At 45.7% G+C, this 12,978-nt stretch overlaps 1 protein-coding gene across 4 annotated transcripts in view; it reads left to right on the top strand.

The window, feature by feature from the left end:
* PTPN11 (protein tyrosine phosphatase non-receptor type 11) overlaps window positions 1-12,978 on the top strand; it is a 70,652-nt gene that overhangs the window by 39,778 nt on the left and 17,896 nt on the right. For all 4 annotated transcript variants that reach the window (XM_070386061.1, XM_070386062.1, XM_070386060.1 and 1 more), the window contains exons 7-9: window positions 8,649-8,745; window positions 10,917-10,996; window positions 11,121-11,279. In XM_070386061.1, the coding sequence (XP_070242162.1) occupies window positions 8,649-8,745; window positions 10,917-10,996; window positions 11,121-11,279 (336 nt within the window). The remainder of the gene's footprint in view (window positions 1-8,648; window positions 8,746-10,916; window positions 10,997-11,120; window positions 11,280-12,978) is intronic.

Genomic DNA, 12,978 nt, shown 5'->3' on the forward strand with positions numbered 1-12,978 from the left:
AGGTGGTTAGGTTTTTATGGAGACAAGACTTTTAACTGCACCCCAAAGCTGTGCCTCAAATAATGATTCTTGCTGGTGATCTCTAGCGGAAATCTTCTGCTGGGTGACTAAGCAAACCCGTGTTGAACAACAGCCCCCAACCAGGGCTCCAGCCTCGTGCTTAAAAATGCCCTAGGATGGCAGCCTTGCAGCTGTCATCAGGGTTTTCCATCCAGGCCCGAGCTCCCAGCTGCTATCTTCCTGCAGGCAGAGCATCACAGTGGCTAGGGGGGTCTATTCCACAAGCTTCATTCTGGAGAAATTCCTTTGTTTCCTTTGAACTCTTTCTCTTTCATCCTCCCTCCCCTCCTGCTTTTGTTCTGCGCCTCTCCAGTGTCAGGTTTTTCTCTTTAGGAATGTTTTCATTTGCTGGAGCTGTCTGACATCTTTACAGAGAATTGAAGAACCTGAGGTACTTCCAGGTACTTTGACATCTCTGCTTAACCTTCCCCTTTGCTTTTGAACGCCCTTGGTGCTTTCTACACCTGTGGTTGTCCTTCTGTCTTCTCCATCTAGTGGGCCTGTGTTGTGGGCTCCATTCCTTCTTAGCCCCTTTCTTCCTTAACCTTGGAATGTGACAGTCCCCGGTATATTGAAATAACACTTTCAGAAGACACCAGTGGCTTGCTTTCTTTCTTTTTTGGGGGGCTGTGCTTGGGCTTCGTTGTGACACACGGCTCAGTCATTGTGGTGCATAGTCTCTCCAGTTGCAACATGCAGGCTTGGCTGCCTTGTGGCACATGGGATCTTAGTTTCCCAGCCAGGGATTGAACCCGTGTCCCCCACATTGGAAGGCAGATTCTTAACCACTGGACCACCAGGGAGGTCCCACCAAAGGTTTTCTTAATTGTGATTAAAAAAATAGTCTTTTCTCTGGCCTTTTTCACCCATGAGCCAGTCTTGGAACAGCTGTCCAGCCTCTCTTTCCCACCATCTTCTCATTTCTCTGATAGCAGCATGTGCCTGCTTTATTCCTTCTTCCCATCCCGTGTGCCCTTCTTGGTGTTCACTGCTCTCTCTTCTCCTGACCAGTTAACTCTGCTAGTTCTCCAAGACGTGTCCTGAGCCCTCTGCTCTTCTGGCTTCTCTCTTCACTGAGAGCATGTCCATTTTCACCCCAGCCTGATTACCCCAAGTGGCTTCCAGTCTCTGGTTTTACCTTTTGATTTGTGCCTTCCACACTTCTTGGCTTTCACGTCTCTTCAGATTCAAGCATTCACAACCAGACCTGTTATTTGATTTTTGCCTTCAAACCAACTATCCGTTTTTACATCTCCATCTCTGGTGGTTGTCCTGTATATTCTCTGACCCTGTATGCTGGAATCTTTGGAGCATCCCTTAACTCGTCTTTCTCCTCTTTCTCTCATTGTCATGCACCAGGTCCGGTTGATTTTCCTTTCCTAGTTGTCTTTCTGTTTTTAGAGGAAGGAAGGAAGCAAGCCAGCATTTATGGTCTGTTTAGTGCTGCGCTGTGGGCTAAGGAAGTCATCTCATTGTGTCCCCAGATCTTTTGAGGGAGGTAGATCTTGTGTCCCTGGATGCTCTGTGATCAGGGCAACTCCCCAGGACCACCCAGGCGGGCAGCGGCAGAGATAGGAGTCTCACCTGATGCTAGGGCTGTAGGTGCTCATCGCCCCACAGGACCCCAGCTGCTCTTTTACCCTTGACCTCTGCCCTTCCATTCACCCTTCGTGCTCATCTGCTCCCAGCATTTCTCCCATCACTCTTCTGCTTACATACCTGCAGTGGCTCCCGATGTCCCACCAGAGGTATAGCATTTTCATTCTGAAGACGAAGCACCTGGAAGAAAGGGAGAAAGCTGTCCCCAAGGATGTGGTGGGCAAATAGCTGGCTGTGGTTTGAACTTCCAGAACTTCTGACTCCAAGTCCACTGCACTGTGCTGCTCAGCTGTTGAAGATCTCCTGCCCAGTTCCCAAAGCCCCCTAGCTCCCCGCCTGACCTCATTCTCCACCCCTGACAGCACAACTTCAGACTCTGACCAGTTTCCTTCCCCCCAACTCTAAGGTCACTAGCTCTGGCCTCTTAGCCACCTTTGCTCGCATCCCTACCTTGCTGGGAGGTCTTCTCTTCTTCCTTGTGCTCTGCCTCTGCCTCACCCCTCACTTACCTCAAGCCTCAGCTCCTCTCAGAAACCACCTTCCCTTCATTTTCATGAATCTCACTCCCAAAGTTCCACATCACCTAATTCATTGCACACTGAATGACAGATTATTAAAGATGGATTTGTCTTGTGCTGTGGGCTGCTATTTCCTATGTCAGGTCCTGTTCTCATCTGGGGACTGTGTCTTCTAAATGTGTTTTTCCGCTTATTCTTCCCCTTGTTGGAGGAAGGTGATGACTTGACTTACAACATGCACCTGCAAAGGAACCAGATCTTAGGTTGGTTTTGTCTATTCATGGTGCTTTGTCAGAGCTTGTCCATCAGTGCGGACCTTCTCTGACCGTGAGAGACTCCATCAGCCCCATCAGCCCCTTCATTTCTCGAGGTTGCCGTGGACTCATTTGGGACTAACCGCTAGACTCCACTGTGAGGAAGTGGTAAAAGGCCAGGCCGCGTAGCATCTGGAAGTGGGGGCTTTTACCCGCTAGTGGTGCCTGGTAACATTGCAGAGTTTGCAGTAAAGAGGACAGAGTGAGAATTCCAGTGTTCCTCTTTGCAGAGGGCAGATGCCAAAGGGAAACAGAAGTTCATTCAGACAGGAAAGAAGACCTGCCCACGTGGAGCCTGCCCACATGGTTACCACTGTCTTATGATTTGTGGCCCCAAATCAGAGAGGCCAGCAGCCCAGCAGCCCTTCTCAGCCTTCTCTCTCTCCTTCAGGAGGCCAGCCGTGCATAGGTAGCAGGAGAGTTAATAGCAACTTTTACATTTCTGTTTTTCTTTTTTACAATTTATAAAAACCTTCTTTTATTATTGATGTTTTCGCACACCCTGAAGTCGAGAAAATAGGATGATGAACCTTCTTTTTCCCAACATTCAGCAGTAACACTTAGCAATACTTTGTTATTCTTGTTTCCTCCCCTGGTAGCTTTGTTTTTAAAAATAAAGTAACTGCTGGGACTTCCCTGGTGGTCCAGTGGTTAAGAATCCACCTTCCAATGCAGGGGATGCAGGTTTGATCCCTGGTCAGGGAACTGAGATGCCACAGCCCACATGTCTCACAGCAACTAAGCCCATGCATTGCAGCTAGAGAAGTCTGCATGCCACAACCAGAGAGCTCGTGCATCAGGACTGCTGATCCCGCGTGCTCAAGAGCCCATACTCCACAACTGGAGAAAGCCTGCATGCTGCAACGAAGACTCAGTGCAGCCAAAAAATAATAATAATAAACAATAATTAGAATTAAGAAAATAAATAAAGTAACTGTACAACTTGGTCTGTCCCTAATGGTTAATGGCATTATTTTTTTTTCCCCCTTAGCAATTAGTCCCGGTTGCTCAGAGCAGTGAGGACAAATGGTTCTCAGGCCTTGTCCTGGCGCGTGGGGCTGCCTGGCTCTGCCCATTCATTTGTCGTGTGTGTGTCTTTCCTTGATCCTGTTTTTCCACTTGCATTCGTGACATTCTGTTCAAGAGCCAGTTCCAGTGGTCTTTAATCAGAGGGCTTTGGAAGTCTGTGAGGGGGTGTTTCGGGAGGTCTCTTTCGATCATCACAGAGACTGAGAATGCTGCTCCTGGCTTTTGGGCTGGAGACTGGCAGGGCTCCAGGTGTGGGGAGCATGGATGTTCAACCGCCATACATGTAAGGGATGGTTCCGTACTGTGAACACCTGTTCTGTCCACACTGGTTGTGCTGCTGGGCACTCCTAATGTATAGTGTGGATCAGGGGATTATCTTTCTCTTCATGGCTTTTATAAAGGCTTAGCCATTTGATATAATCCCTTTGTTGATCAGCTTTGGCTCATGTAATCAGGTGACTGTAGCTAGCCTCTGGTTCTTTTGAAGGGTTCATCCTTGGGTGCAAATCTTTGGTTGTATTGCTTGGGAAAATGGGATATCTTGCAGCCTGCGCCCCAGCTTTGTAGTGTTTTTTGTCGTTGTTGGTTGCACATGGGCTTCTCTCCAGTTTTGTACTGTCCTTTTAGCTGCCTGTCCCACGCCTTATCACTGATATCCTGCCTGGCCCAGTGGATAATGGGGACAGAAACAGTGACAGTCAGCTGCAGGTCATTCACAGCTTTTGATGACCTGGGGGCGGCTGAGAGGGAATTCATGGAAGATCAACTTGGAACGGATTGTAACCTCCTGGGGGCAGGGCTTGGTTGCAATGCCTGGTCCACCAGCCTGGTGCCGGGGAGAAAGCACCCCTTAGCAGGTGGTAGCTGATAATCTCAGGTGCAGTCGGGGAGCCTCTGCTGGCAGAGCACAGAAAGTCACAACTTCTGAGTTCTTTTTATTTTCAGCCTCACTCTAGAGGGATGGCAACCGTCCACTGTGAGAAATGAATTGTGTTCAGGCCAGTGGGCCCCAGGCATAGTTGAGAACGGGCTGATGGGGTCTGAGGAGTGGGCAGGGCTGGAGTGGGAGACACATGGTTACTCAGTTCTAATCCATGACAGCTGCCAGCCGCCGGCAGTCAGCACCCAGCAAAGCCAGGGACACAAGGCCCCTGGGCCTGTCCTTTCTGGAAGACTCCAGGGCCCAAACTGTCTCAGCTTGCGTTCTGTTTAAACCTCACATCCGCATGGAAGAGATGGTTGGTAACTTAATGCAGGATGAGGGAAGCCAGAGCCGAGTAGATGGTCCAGCCAGCACGTGCTGGGTATTGGTGAGGCTTTCCTCGGCCTGGAAGTCTGGGTTATTCTAGCAAAGTGTTCTTGGTGTGTGAGGTGATTTTCAGCGGCCCTGTTATAGTAAGATTGAACTAGTGAATGAAGAAGGTTTTCTCTTTTTTTTCTCTTTAACCCTTATCCATTTCTTTGGTCATGGCTTAGGAGAAGGTCTGAGTACAGTTTTAATATGCCTCTTACATCTAGCTCTGGGCTTCCCTGGTGGCTTAGTGGTAAAGAATCTACCTGCCATTGCAGGAGATGCAGGTTTGATCTCTGGGTCAGGACGATCCCCTGTAGAAAGAAGTGGCTCCAGTATCCTTGCCTAGAAATCGCATGAACAGAGGAGCCTGGCAGGCTACAGTCAAATGGAGTCACAAAAGAGTCAGATGTGACTTAGTGCACAGCAGCAACATCTATTTCTTAACACTTGCCAGTATACCTTTTTTTTTTTTTTTAAAATAAAGCCTCAGGCATACCAGGGCTTCCCTGGTAGCTCAGCTGGTAAAGAATTGGCCTGCAATGCAGGAGACTCTGGTTCGATTCCTGGGTAGGGAAGATCTGCTGGAGAAGGGATAGGCTACCCACTCCAGTATTCTGGCCTGGAGAGTTCCACAGACAGTAAAGAGTCGGACACGACTGAGCAACTTTCACTTTAAGGCATGCTATAATATCTAGGTAAGATTTGCCAATATTTCATTTTTAGTATATTCCTTCTTCTGGTTACCTTCTATATATGGCAAGTGATACTGGTTTTCTTATGTGCTAGTAATATGCAGTTTTCTTTTGAAATACATCTTCCAAAGGGGAAAAAGTGGAGGTTAGTTTAAGAAAACAACTCATATAATAGGCAGTGTGCCAAGATGAGACAGCATCTTGAAGATGCTTTCCTTTCTTTGTTTTCATTTATCTTTTTGTTTTTGGCTGTGCTGTGCAGCTTGTGGGATACTTAGTTCTTTGACGAGGCATTGAATCAGCACCCTCGGCAGTGAAAGCTTGGAGTCCTAACTACTGGACCGTCAGGGAATTCCCTTAAATAGGCTTTTCAGATGATTAAAGATTGGGAAATGCTGATCTCATATTTTGCCTACAGTGGCTTTCCTTTACGTTGAAGGCCAGGTCAACAGTGTCAGCATGGGGTGCTGAGTGTGGGGCCTGCAGTTCATGGCCATCACCAGTGATGGTCTGTGGTTTGTCTGTCTCCCTCCCACCCCCCAACCCCTTCCTGTATTTATTTGTCCATCCAGCAGATACATTTTGAGGGCCTGCTTTGTGCTGGATGCTGAGCTGGTTACAGGCAAACAGGGGTGGTCCATGCTCTTTAATAGAAAAGACAGGTTGTAAAGATGTAGCTGTATTCAGTGTGACAGGAGCACTCACGGAGGGCGGTGCTTCAGATCATGGCTGGTATCGTGAGACACAGGGAGGTCGTGCTGAATGGGTTAGGAGAGCTTCCCAGAGGCGGTGGCCTTTGGGGTGGGTCCTAATGAATGACCAAAAAGTAACATTCAGAGGTACTCAAGGCAGAGAAAAGGAATTCTAGGCAGAGGCCATGAGCAAGAACATGAAGGCCTGAAGAAATACGGTGGGTTCAAGACGCTTGGTGTGGCTGGAGTGTACACAGTGCGCCTTAACTCCTATTCCAACTCTGTGGTGTAGGTAGTCAGGGTTCACCCTGCTTTATACCGGAGGACACTGAAGGACAGACAGGATCGTGACTGGACAATCAGAAGCTGAGGTTAGAGGCAGGCCTCCATCCACTCAGAGAAGAGAAGGTCTCCTGAGTTGTTCTGAGAAGCTTGCACTTGTCTCGAAGGCAGGGGGAGAAATTGGACGTGATTAAACAGGGAGGGATGGGTGCGATTTGCTGCTTCTAGAGCTTGCTCTGGCAGTGTGCCCTCCCAAGTGAAGCGTCACTTGAGGTTTGTTCATAAGCGAGCACTTGAATGCGTTGCTGTCAAGTTTGTTTTGAATCAAGCCCCTAGTTATTTCCTAGTGTGTAGCTTTTGTTGATGTTGTTTCTCTTCACTTGGTTGATGTTTAAGTGATTGATTCAGTTCATAGGGTTTGAACCTCACCTTACTGTCTAAAAATCAAGATCGAACTTTCTTCCTAACAGCAGTATCAGAGGATATGCCAGCACCGAGAATGCAGATGGCTCTAATTACTGTATGTGAACTCACTGAAGAATTTTGAGTGACCGTTTGATTGTCAGAGTTCTGTGTATGTTGTATTTTATTTCTGTCCAGGTTTCAGCTGGCTAAACATTTTGGTTTTGAGCTGTGTGTCAAGGCTGAATTACTGCATTTTGAAACCTAGAGTCAAACAGCAATTTAAACTCCTGACTTTCATACCTGTCTGCGAAATGCAGATAAATGAAATGGAAATATAATAGGGCCACTGTGTTAGGAAATACTGGCTCTGCCTTCCCTTGTAGAGAAATCTCTTAAGGGATCATCATTTTGGCATATATAAATATATTTTTAGTATGTAACACTTTTTTTTTTTTCTTTTTAGTTTGCCTTTCACTTTCTTGATTTGCCCATTTGTGATTTCCTGTTCAAACGAGACTTGTCTGAAACCATTGGTTCCTTGAAGAGGCACTTTTGGTGATTCTGAAAATGAAGCCTACATCCTTGAAAATGCTTCATTCAGCCTGGCTGGTCCACCTTCCTGTCTGTTTCTACAGCTGGTCCTCTCCACTTCCTTATGTTGTCCCTTCTTCCCTGGGGCCAGCTCTGCTGTGGTTGCCTGCTTTGTTTAGGCTCTTCTTTCCCTGGTTCCGCTCCCCATCTCCTTTCCCTTCAGAGGTGTCCTTCCTGACCACTCGCTTCAGGAGCCTGAGCATTCTCCTCCTCCATCTCTATCTGCGGAGACGGAGGGGCGCCCCCTCCCCTCAGAGTGCAGGGGAGTGGGCGTCTGTGCAGACACGGCTTGGCTGCCCAGGGCACTGATGTAGGTTTGGGGCACAGGAGGACTCTAAAGCTTTGCTAACAAAGATTGCATGTCCACAGTAAACCACTTTTACCGTCCGCCAGAATCCAGATTTGAGAACTGACTTTCAGGTTGCTTTGAATTCATCAATGGTTAAAGTAGGCAGATTACAAAGTCCTCAAGAACATGGATCACATCTCCTATTTGGGTACTGTATACCAACGTTCACTGGCTTTCATTTTTAATAACTTATTTTTAAAGGTCTCTCTCTTTTCAGGGTGGGGGCACACTGGGCGACTTGGGGGATCTTATCTTAGCTCCTCGACCAGGGAATGAACCCAGGCCCTCAGCAATGAGAGCGAGGAGTCCTAACCACTGCGCTGACAGGAAATTCCCAAAGTTTCTCTTCTTATAAATATTTATTGTAGAAAATTTAGGCAAAAAACGAGCAAAACAAAACATAATCTTACTGCTGAAAATAAAAAAGCCCCATACTTTTTTGGTGTACAGACTTCTGCCATTTCTTACATACATAGGTGCACACAGACATAAGGGTTTGTGTAAGGCACTGTTTGGAAAATTTGACCTTCTTTTTAGTTAACACTCACTCTGATCATCTTTCCAAGGCATTAGATATTCTCCTAGGCTGTCTCTTAAATGTCTGTAGAACATCCTTTGTTTGAATGAATGAAAGTGTTTCTTTCGGCAGCTCTTTCAGTGTCTCTGCCCCTCTTGATGTAGCATTAAGGTGAGCATTCTTACAGCTGTCGCCCACGACTCTTAAACGTTTCCTGGGATAAATCCCCTAAAGCAGAACTGCTCAGTCAGGCTTTTTTTGGGAAGCTTTTGATTCATAATAATATTTACTTCTGTTTCTCTCCAGACACTACAACAACAGGAGTGTAAACTTCTCTATAGCCGAAAAGAGGGTCAGAGGCAAGAAAATAAAAACAAAAATAGATATAAGAACATCCTGCCCTGTAAGTACCAATCTCTGTAATAGTCACTCTTGGAGGTTTTGATCCCCAGTGTCTCTGTCACTTCTCTGGGGAGGTGGGGCATGTGCTTTTTCAGCAGATCCAAGGCCTTAGCTTCTTTTAATTGTAAGTAGTTTCCAAAGTAGTCAGCTGTGGTGGAGACTGATGGCCTCGTTCATCGAGTTCCTGTGATGCTGCTTCTTACAGAGTGAAATTGCCACTAGGAGGCTTAGAGTGTGGTTGTTTGCTTCTGTTAATTTAGACTGCCCAGGAGAGATCATGTCAAGGCTTGCTCTCTCCCAGGGTCTCATCGTCAGCCTCAGGGGTCCCAGGCTTGTGCCCCTGCTCTGCAGTCCCTGGCTCTTGGGTCTGCGTGGGAAAACCGGTACTGGAACCCCCAGAGTCACTACTCTTAGCTCCAGGCTCTAATGCAGGGTCTCCAGAGTGGGCCAGGAAGAAACATTTAGAACTTCTCTTGATTTATGTTTTTTATCCAAAAAAAAAAAAGGAAGAAAAAGAAAAAAAAATCTGATATGCAGCTTGATACCAGAATGTGTATAATGTATTTAATAAGCCTTGTTTGTATCTATAATTGGATTGGATTGGCCAGAAAGTTTGTTTGGCTTTCCCACATAGTGAGCATACAGAAGAACCCGAATGAACTTTTTGACCCATCCAATATGTATACATTTCAATATCCAAAAACTTTATTATTAAAGTTTATTGGGGAACATGATCAGATTGGAGAGCCTTGCTCTAATGTCTCATCGGGTCAGAGCTGCTTTGTTATATATTGTAAACCCATCCCGTGTGTGTGGAGCATAGTCTTCCTCTTTCTGTGTTCATATGGGCACATACATGGTGTATATGAATATCACATCCATATAGATATGTGTAAGTGAGGATGGGAGACAGTGGAAGCTCTTCTAATATCGAGGAGAGAAAAAGAGGAATTTGCAGGGAATCATTCTGAGCCACAGCATGGTCCTAATGACCTTGGGGAAGCATTATCCTCTTTACGTCTTAAGTTTTCATTTCTGCTCAGGAGGTCTGAATGGTGCTCATTAGTAAGATGTGGGCATGTAGGGAAAGATGACGGGAACAGTGGTATGCAGTACTAAACAGAATATTACTGTCCTTTCCTCCCATAAAAATCCCAAGCAGATGTTTCTTCTGATTAGCATCATTTTCTTTAAAGATGGGCAATTTGAAACAAAAGAACAGTGTTAAGACATACGACTTTATTACTAATTCCCAGTGTAAAATGTGTTGCTTAGGAAGCACACTCAGATTTTTATATCAGTAATGTACTTTTATTCAGAATTTGGTCAGTAGATACTGTTGTCAGAATCTTGTTGCCTGGAGACTGTATTTAATTCTACTTCACTTTTTAAAAATCCTTTTTATTACAGAAAGTTTAAAGTATATTTGAAAGTAGTCAAAATAATATACACAACCCACACATGCCTAGCACCCAGCTCTACCAATTGTCAGCTTGTGCCTAATCTTGATTCATTTCTATTCTTTTTTTTTTTTAATATTTATTTATTTTGGCTGCGACGGGTCTTAGTTGCAGCACGTGGGATCTTTAGTTGCGGCATACAACCTCTTAGATGTGGCATGTGGGATCTAGCTCCCTGACCAGGGATTGAACCTGGCCCCCCTGCATTGGGAGCATGGAGTCTTAGCCACTGGACCACCAGGGAAGTCCCAGTTTATCTGTGTTCTGGTACATGTCTCTTCTGTCCCTGAATTATTGTGAAGCAAATCTCAGACATACGTTGTCTACCTATACTTTTCCTTTAAAAAAAAAAAAACAGCAACAAGAAAGCAAAAAACCTTTAGTTTTGAAATAATTTTAGACTCACAAGAAGTTGCAAAAATACGTAGAGGGTTCCCGTGTACCGTTGTTTTCCCCAGCTTCTCCAGATAATATCCTCTATATCAACAATACACTATTAAAACCAGGGAATTAACATTGCTACCTTATACTCCTTAAGGAAAGCATTTGGGGGCATCATATTCAGATTATCGTGCTCACATTGGATTTAGTTTTTAATACCATTTTATCATGAAATGAATAAAACTGGGACTCCCTGAGGATGAGCTCATTTGACCTGATTTGTCCTGAAGGGGTCTGAGTACACTGTGACCGTGGTCTCTTCTTCTTCTAGTCGATCACACCAGGGTCGTCCTCCATGACGGTGATCCCAATGAGCCCGTTTCGGATTACATCAACGCAAACATTATCATGGTAAACTGCTTTCATGATGTCTTCTGACTATATATTGCTAGCCAGTTTTTGTATTTTAAATCCTTCCACATGGCATGAAAGCAATTTTCGAACGTTTGAAGTTGTTTTCTTTCTCAATCTCTAGCCTGAATTTGAAACCAAATGCAACAACTCAAAGCCCAAAAAGAGTTACATTGCCACACAAGGCTGCCTGCAGAACACCGTGAATGACTTCTGGAGGATGGTGTTCCAAGAGAACTCCCGAGTGATTGTCATGACAACGAAAGAAGTGGAGAGAGGAAAGGTAGACTGTGTACTATAGTTTCTTGAAGTATTGGACGTGTTGGGTTGACCATGTTAAGAACTGAATAAACATGTTAAGCTTGTTCTAACTGACCCTCTGGAAAAAGGGGAGTGGAGGAAATCTGGTATAGTTTTCTACACTGCGTGGTATAGTGTTCTATACCTAGTTTCCTGGGCAGGGATCAAAACCCAGCCCTCCTCAGTGAAAGTATGGAGTCTAACCACTGGACCACCAAGGAGCTCCCTTGTAGGATTCTCGTTGTTGCACTGCTAGTTGTTAACACGTCTGAGTACCTTTGGGGCCAGTTCTGGTCATGGTGAGACAAAGGCTTCCTCCAGCAGCCGCCCGCAGTAGCATTAGATGCTCTTGAATTAATGGACAAGTTAAAACATTTTTATAATTTCTGCTTCAGGGGAGGATCACCTAATCTGAGTGTAGAAAGGAAAACTGAACCCTCCGTCCTACCAGTTGCCTGGTTGCAGTTATAAGAGGCCGCCCATTCTCATTCTCTGGTTGCAGTTGTAGGTGGCTGACCTGGGGCTGGGAAGAGAGGGTTCTTGGGTTACTTCAGAGGGATCAGGATTGGTCCCTCTCAGAAGAGCTGCCAGAAGCTCCCAGAACAGACAGACATTGGGACCAGTCACCCTGCCCCACTCCTTACCTCCTCCTGGCTTGCGCCTGTGTTCCCATTCTCCCTCTTCACTCTTCAGCTGGAGCGGAGGGTGTGATGTGCTCTCGGTCTCCCGACAGGTCTTTCCAATAACTTGTGTTTGCTTGGTATCCACCCCCAGTGCATAGAAGAAAAACCAGCCTCTGGATTCCTGGGCTTTTAATTTAAAAGCTAAAGTATCAGTGCTCACGTTTTTGAATTTGTTTGCCAAGGTTTACATCAGAGTTTGGGAAACTGAGAGGAGGGCGCAGTCATTCGCAGACACGTAGAGTCAGCTACAGTGTTAGAAGTTGTGATTTGTGTTCTCTTGGGTGACCAGCAGTCCTCAGAATTGATTGACCAGCGAGAGCATTGCATACATTTAATAGTCAAAGTGTTCATTTGGGGATAATAAAAATTGTATCATCTGTCAAAAAGGTACTTGGATCTACAAAATACTGGAGGGAAAGCCAAATTCAGAATAATAAATAAAATGCCACATAAAGCATGTCAAGCAAAAAAGTAGTGCTATCCATTAATTCTTCTGTTGATCTTTCCTTCTACCATATTTTGTTTCCTTTCGATTAATCATTGACTGGCGGGGTGTCTGCAGCTGTTTTCTGATTTCTTGTTTTTTAACAATGAATTGCTGTATCTTCCTAATGTACCAGGTAGATTTCTCTTGCTGGTAGATGTGTCTTGGGGGCTGTGGAAAGTGAGTGGTGTGGGTGACTGCTCCTGAGGAAAAAAGCAAGACACAAAAACATTCTCCATCAGCAGATCTCTGCGGACTCATGTCTCATTGAACAAAGTATCTTCCTCTTTGGCAGCAAGACTGATTCCCCTAGTGCCATATTTTCCAACACGAAGCCAGCAGCTATTGCAGGCTTGGCGTTCCCAGGCGCCCGGTTAAGCGAGGGTGATGTGTGCAGCAGGTATCAAGTGGATCTGGATATAGAAAAAGCAGCTGGTTCAAAACTCCATCAGCTGCCTTTCTGTGCTGGAGTTGTTCACACTTGGGTTAGATAAGGCGCGGAGGCCTCCTACACG

Source organism: Bos mutus, chromosome 17, assembly GCF_027580195.1.
Source record: "Bos mutus isolate GX-2022 chromosome 17, NWIPB_WYAK_1.1, whole genome shotgun sequence".
In the NCBI taxonomy this organism is placed as follows: Eukaryota; Metazoa; Chordata; class Mammalia; order Artiodactyla; family Bovidae; genus Bos; species Bos mutus.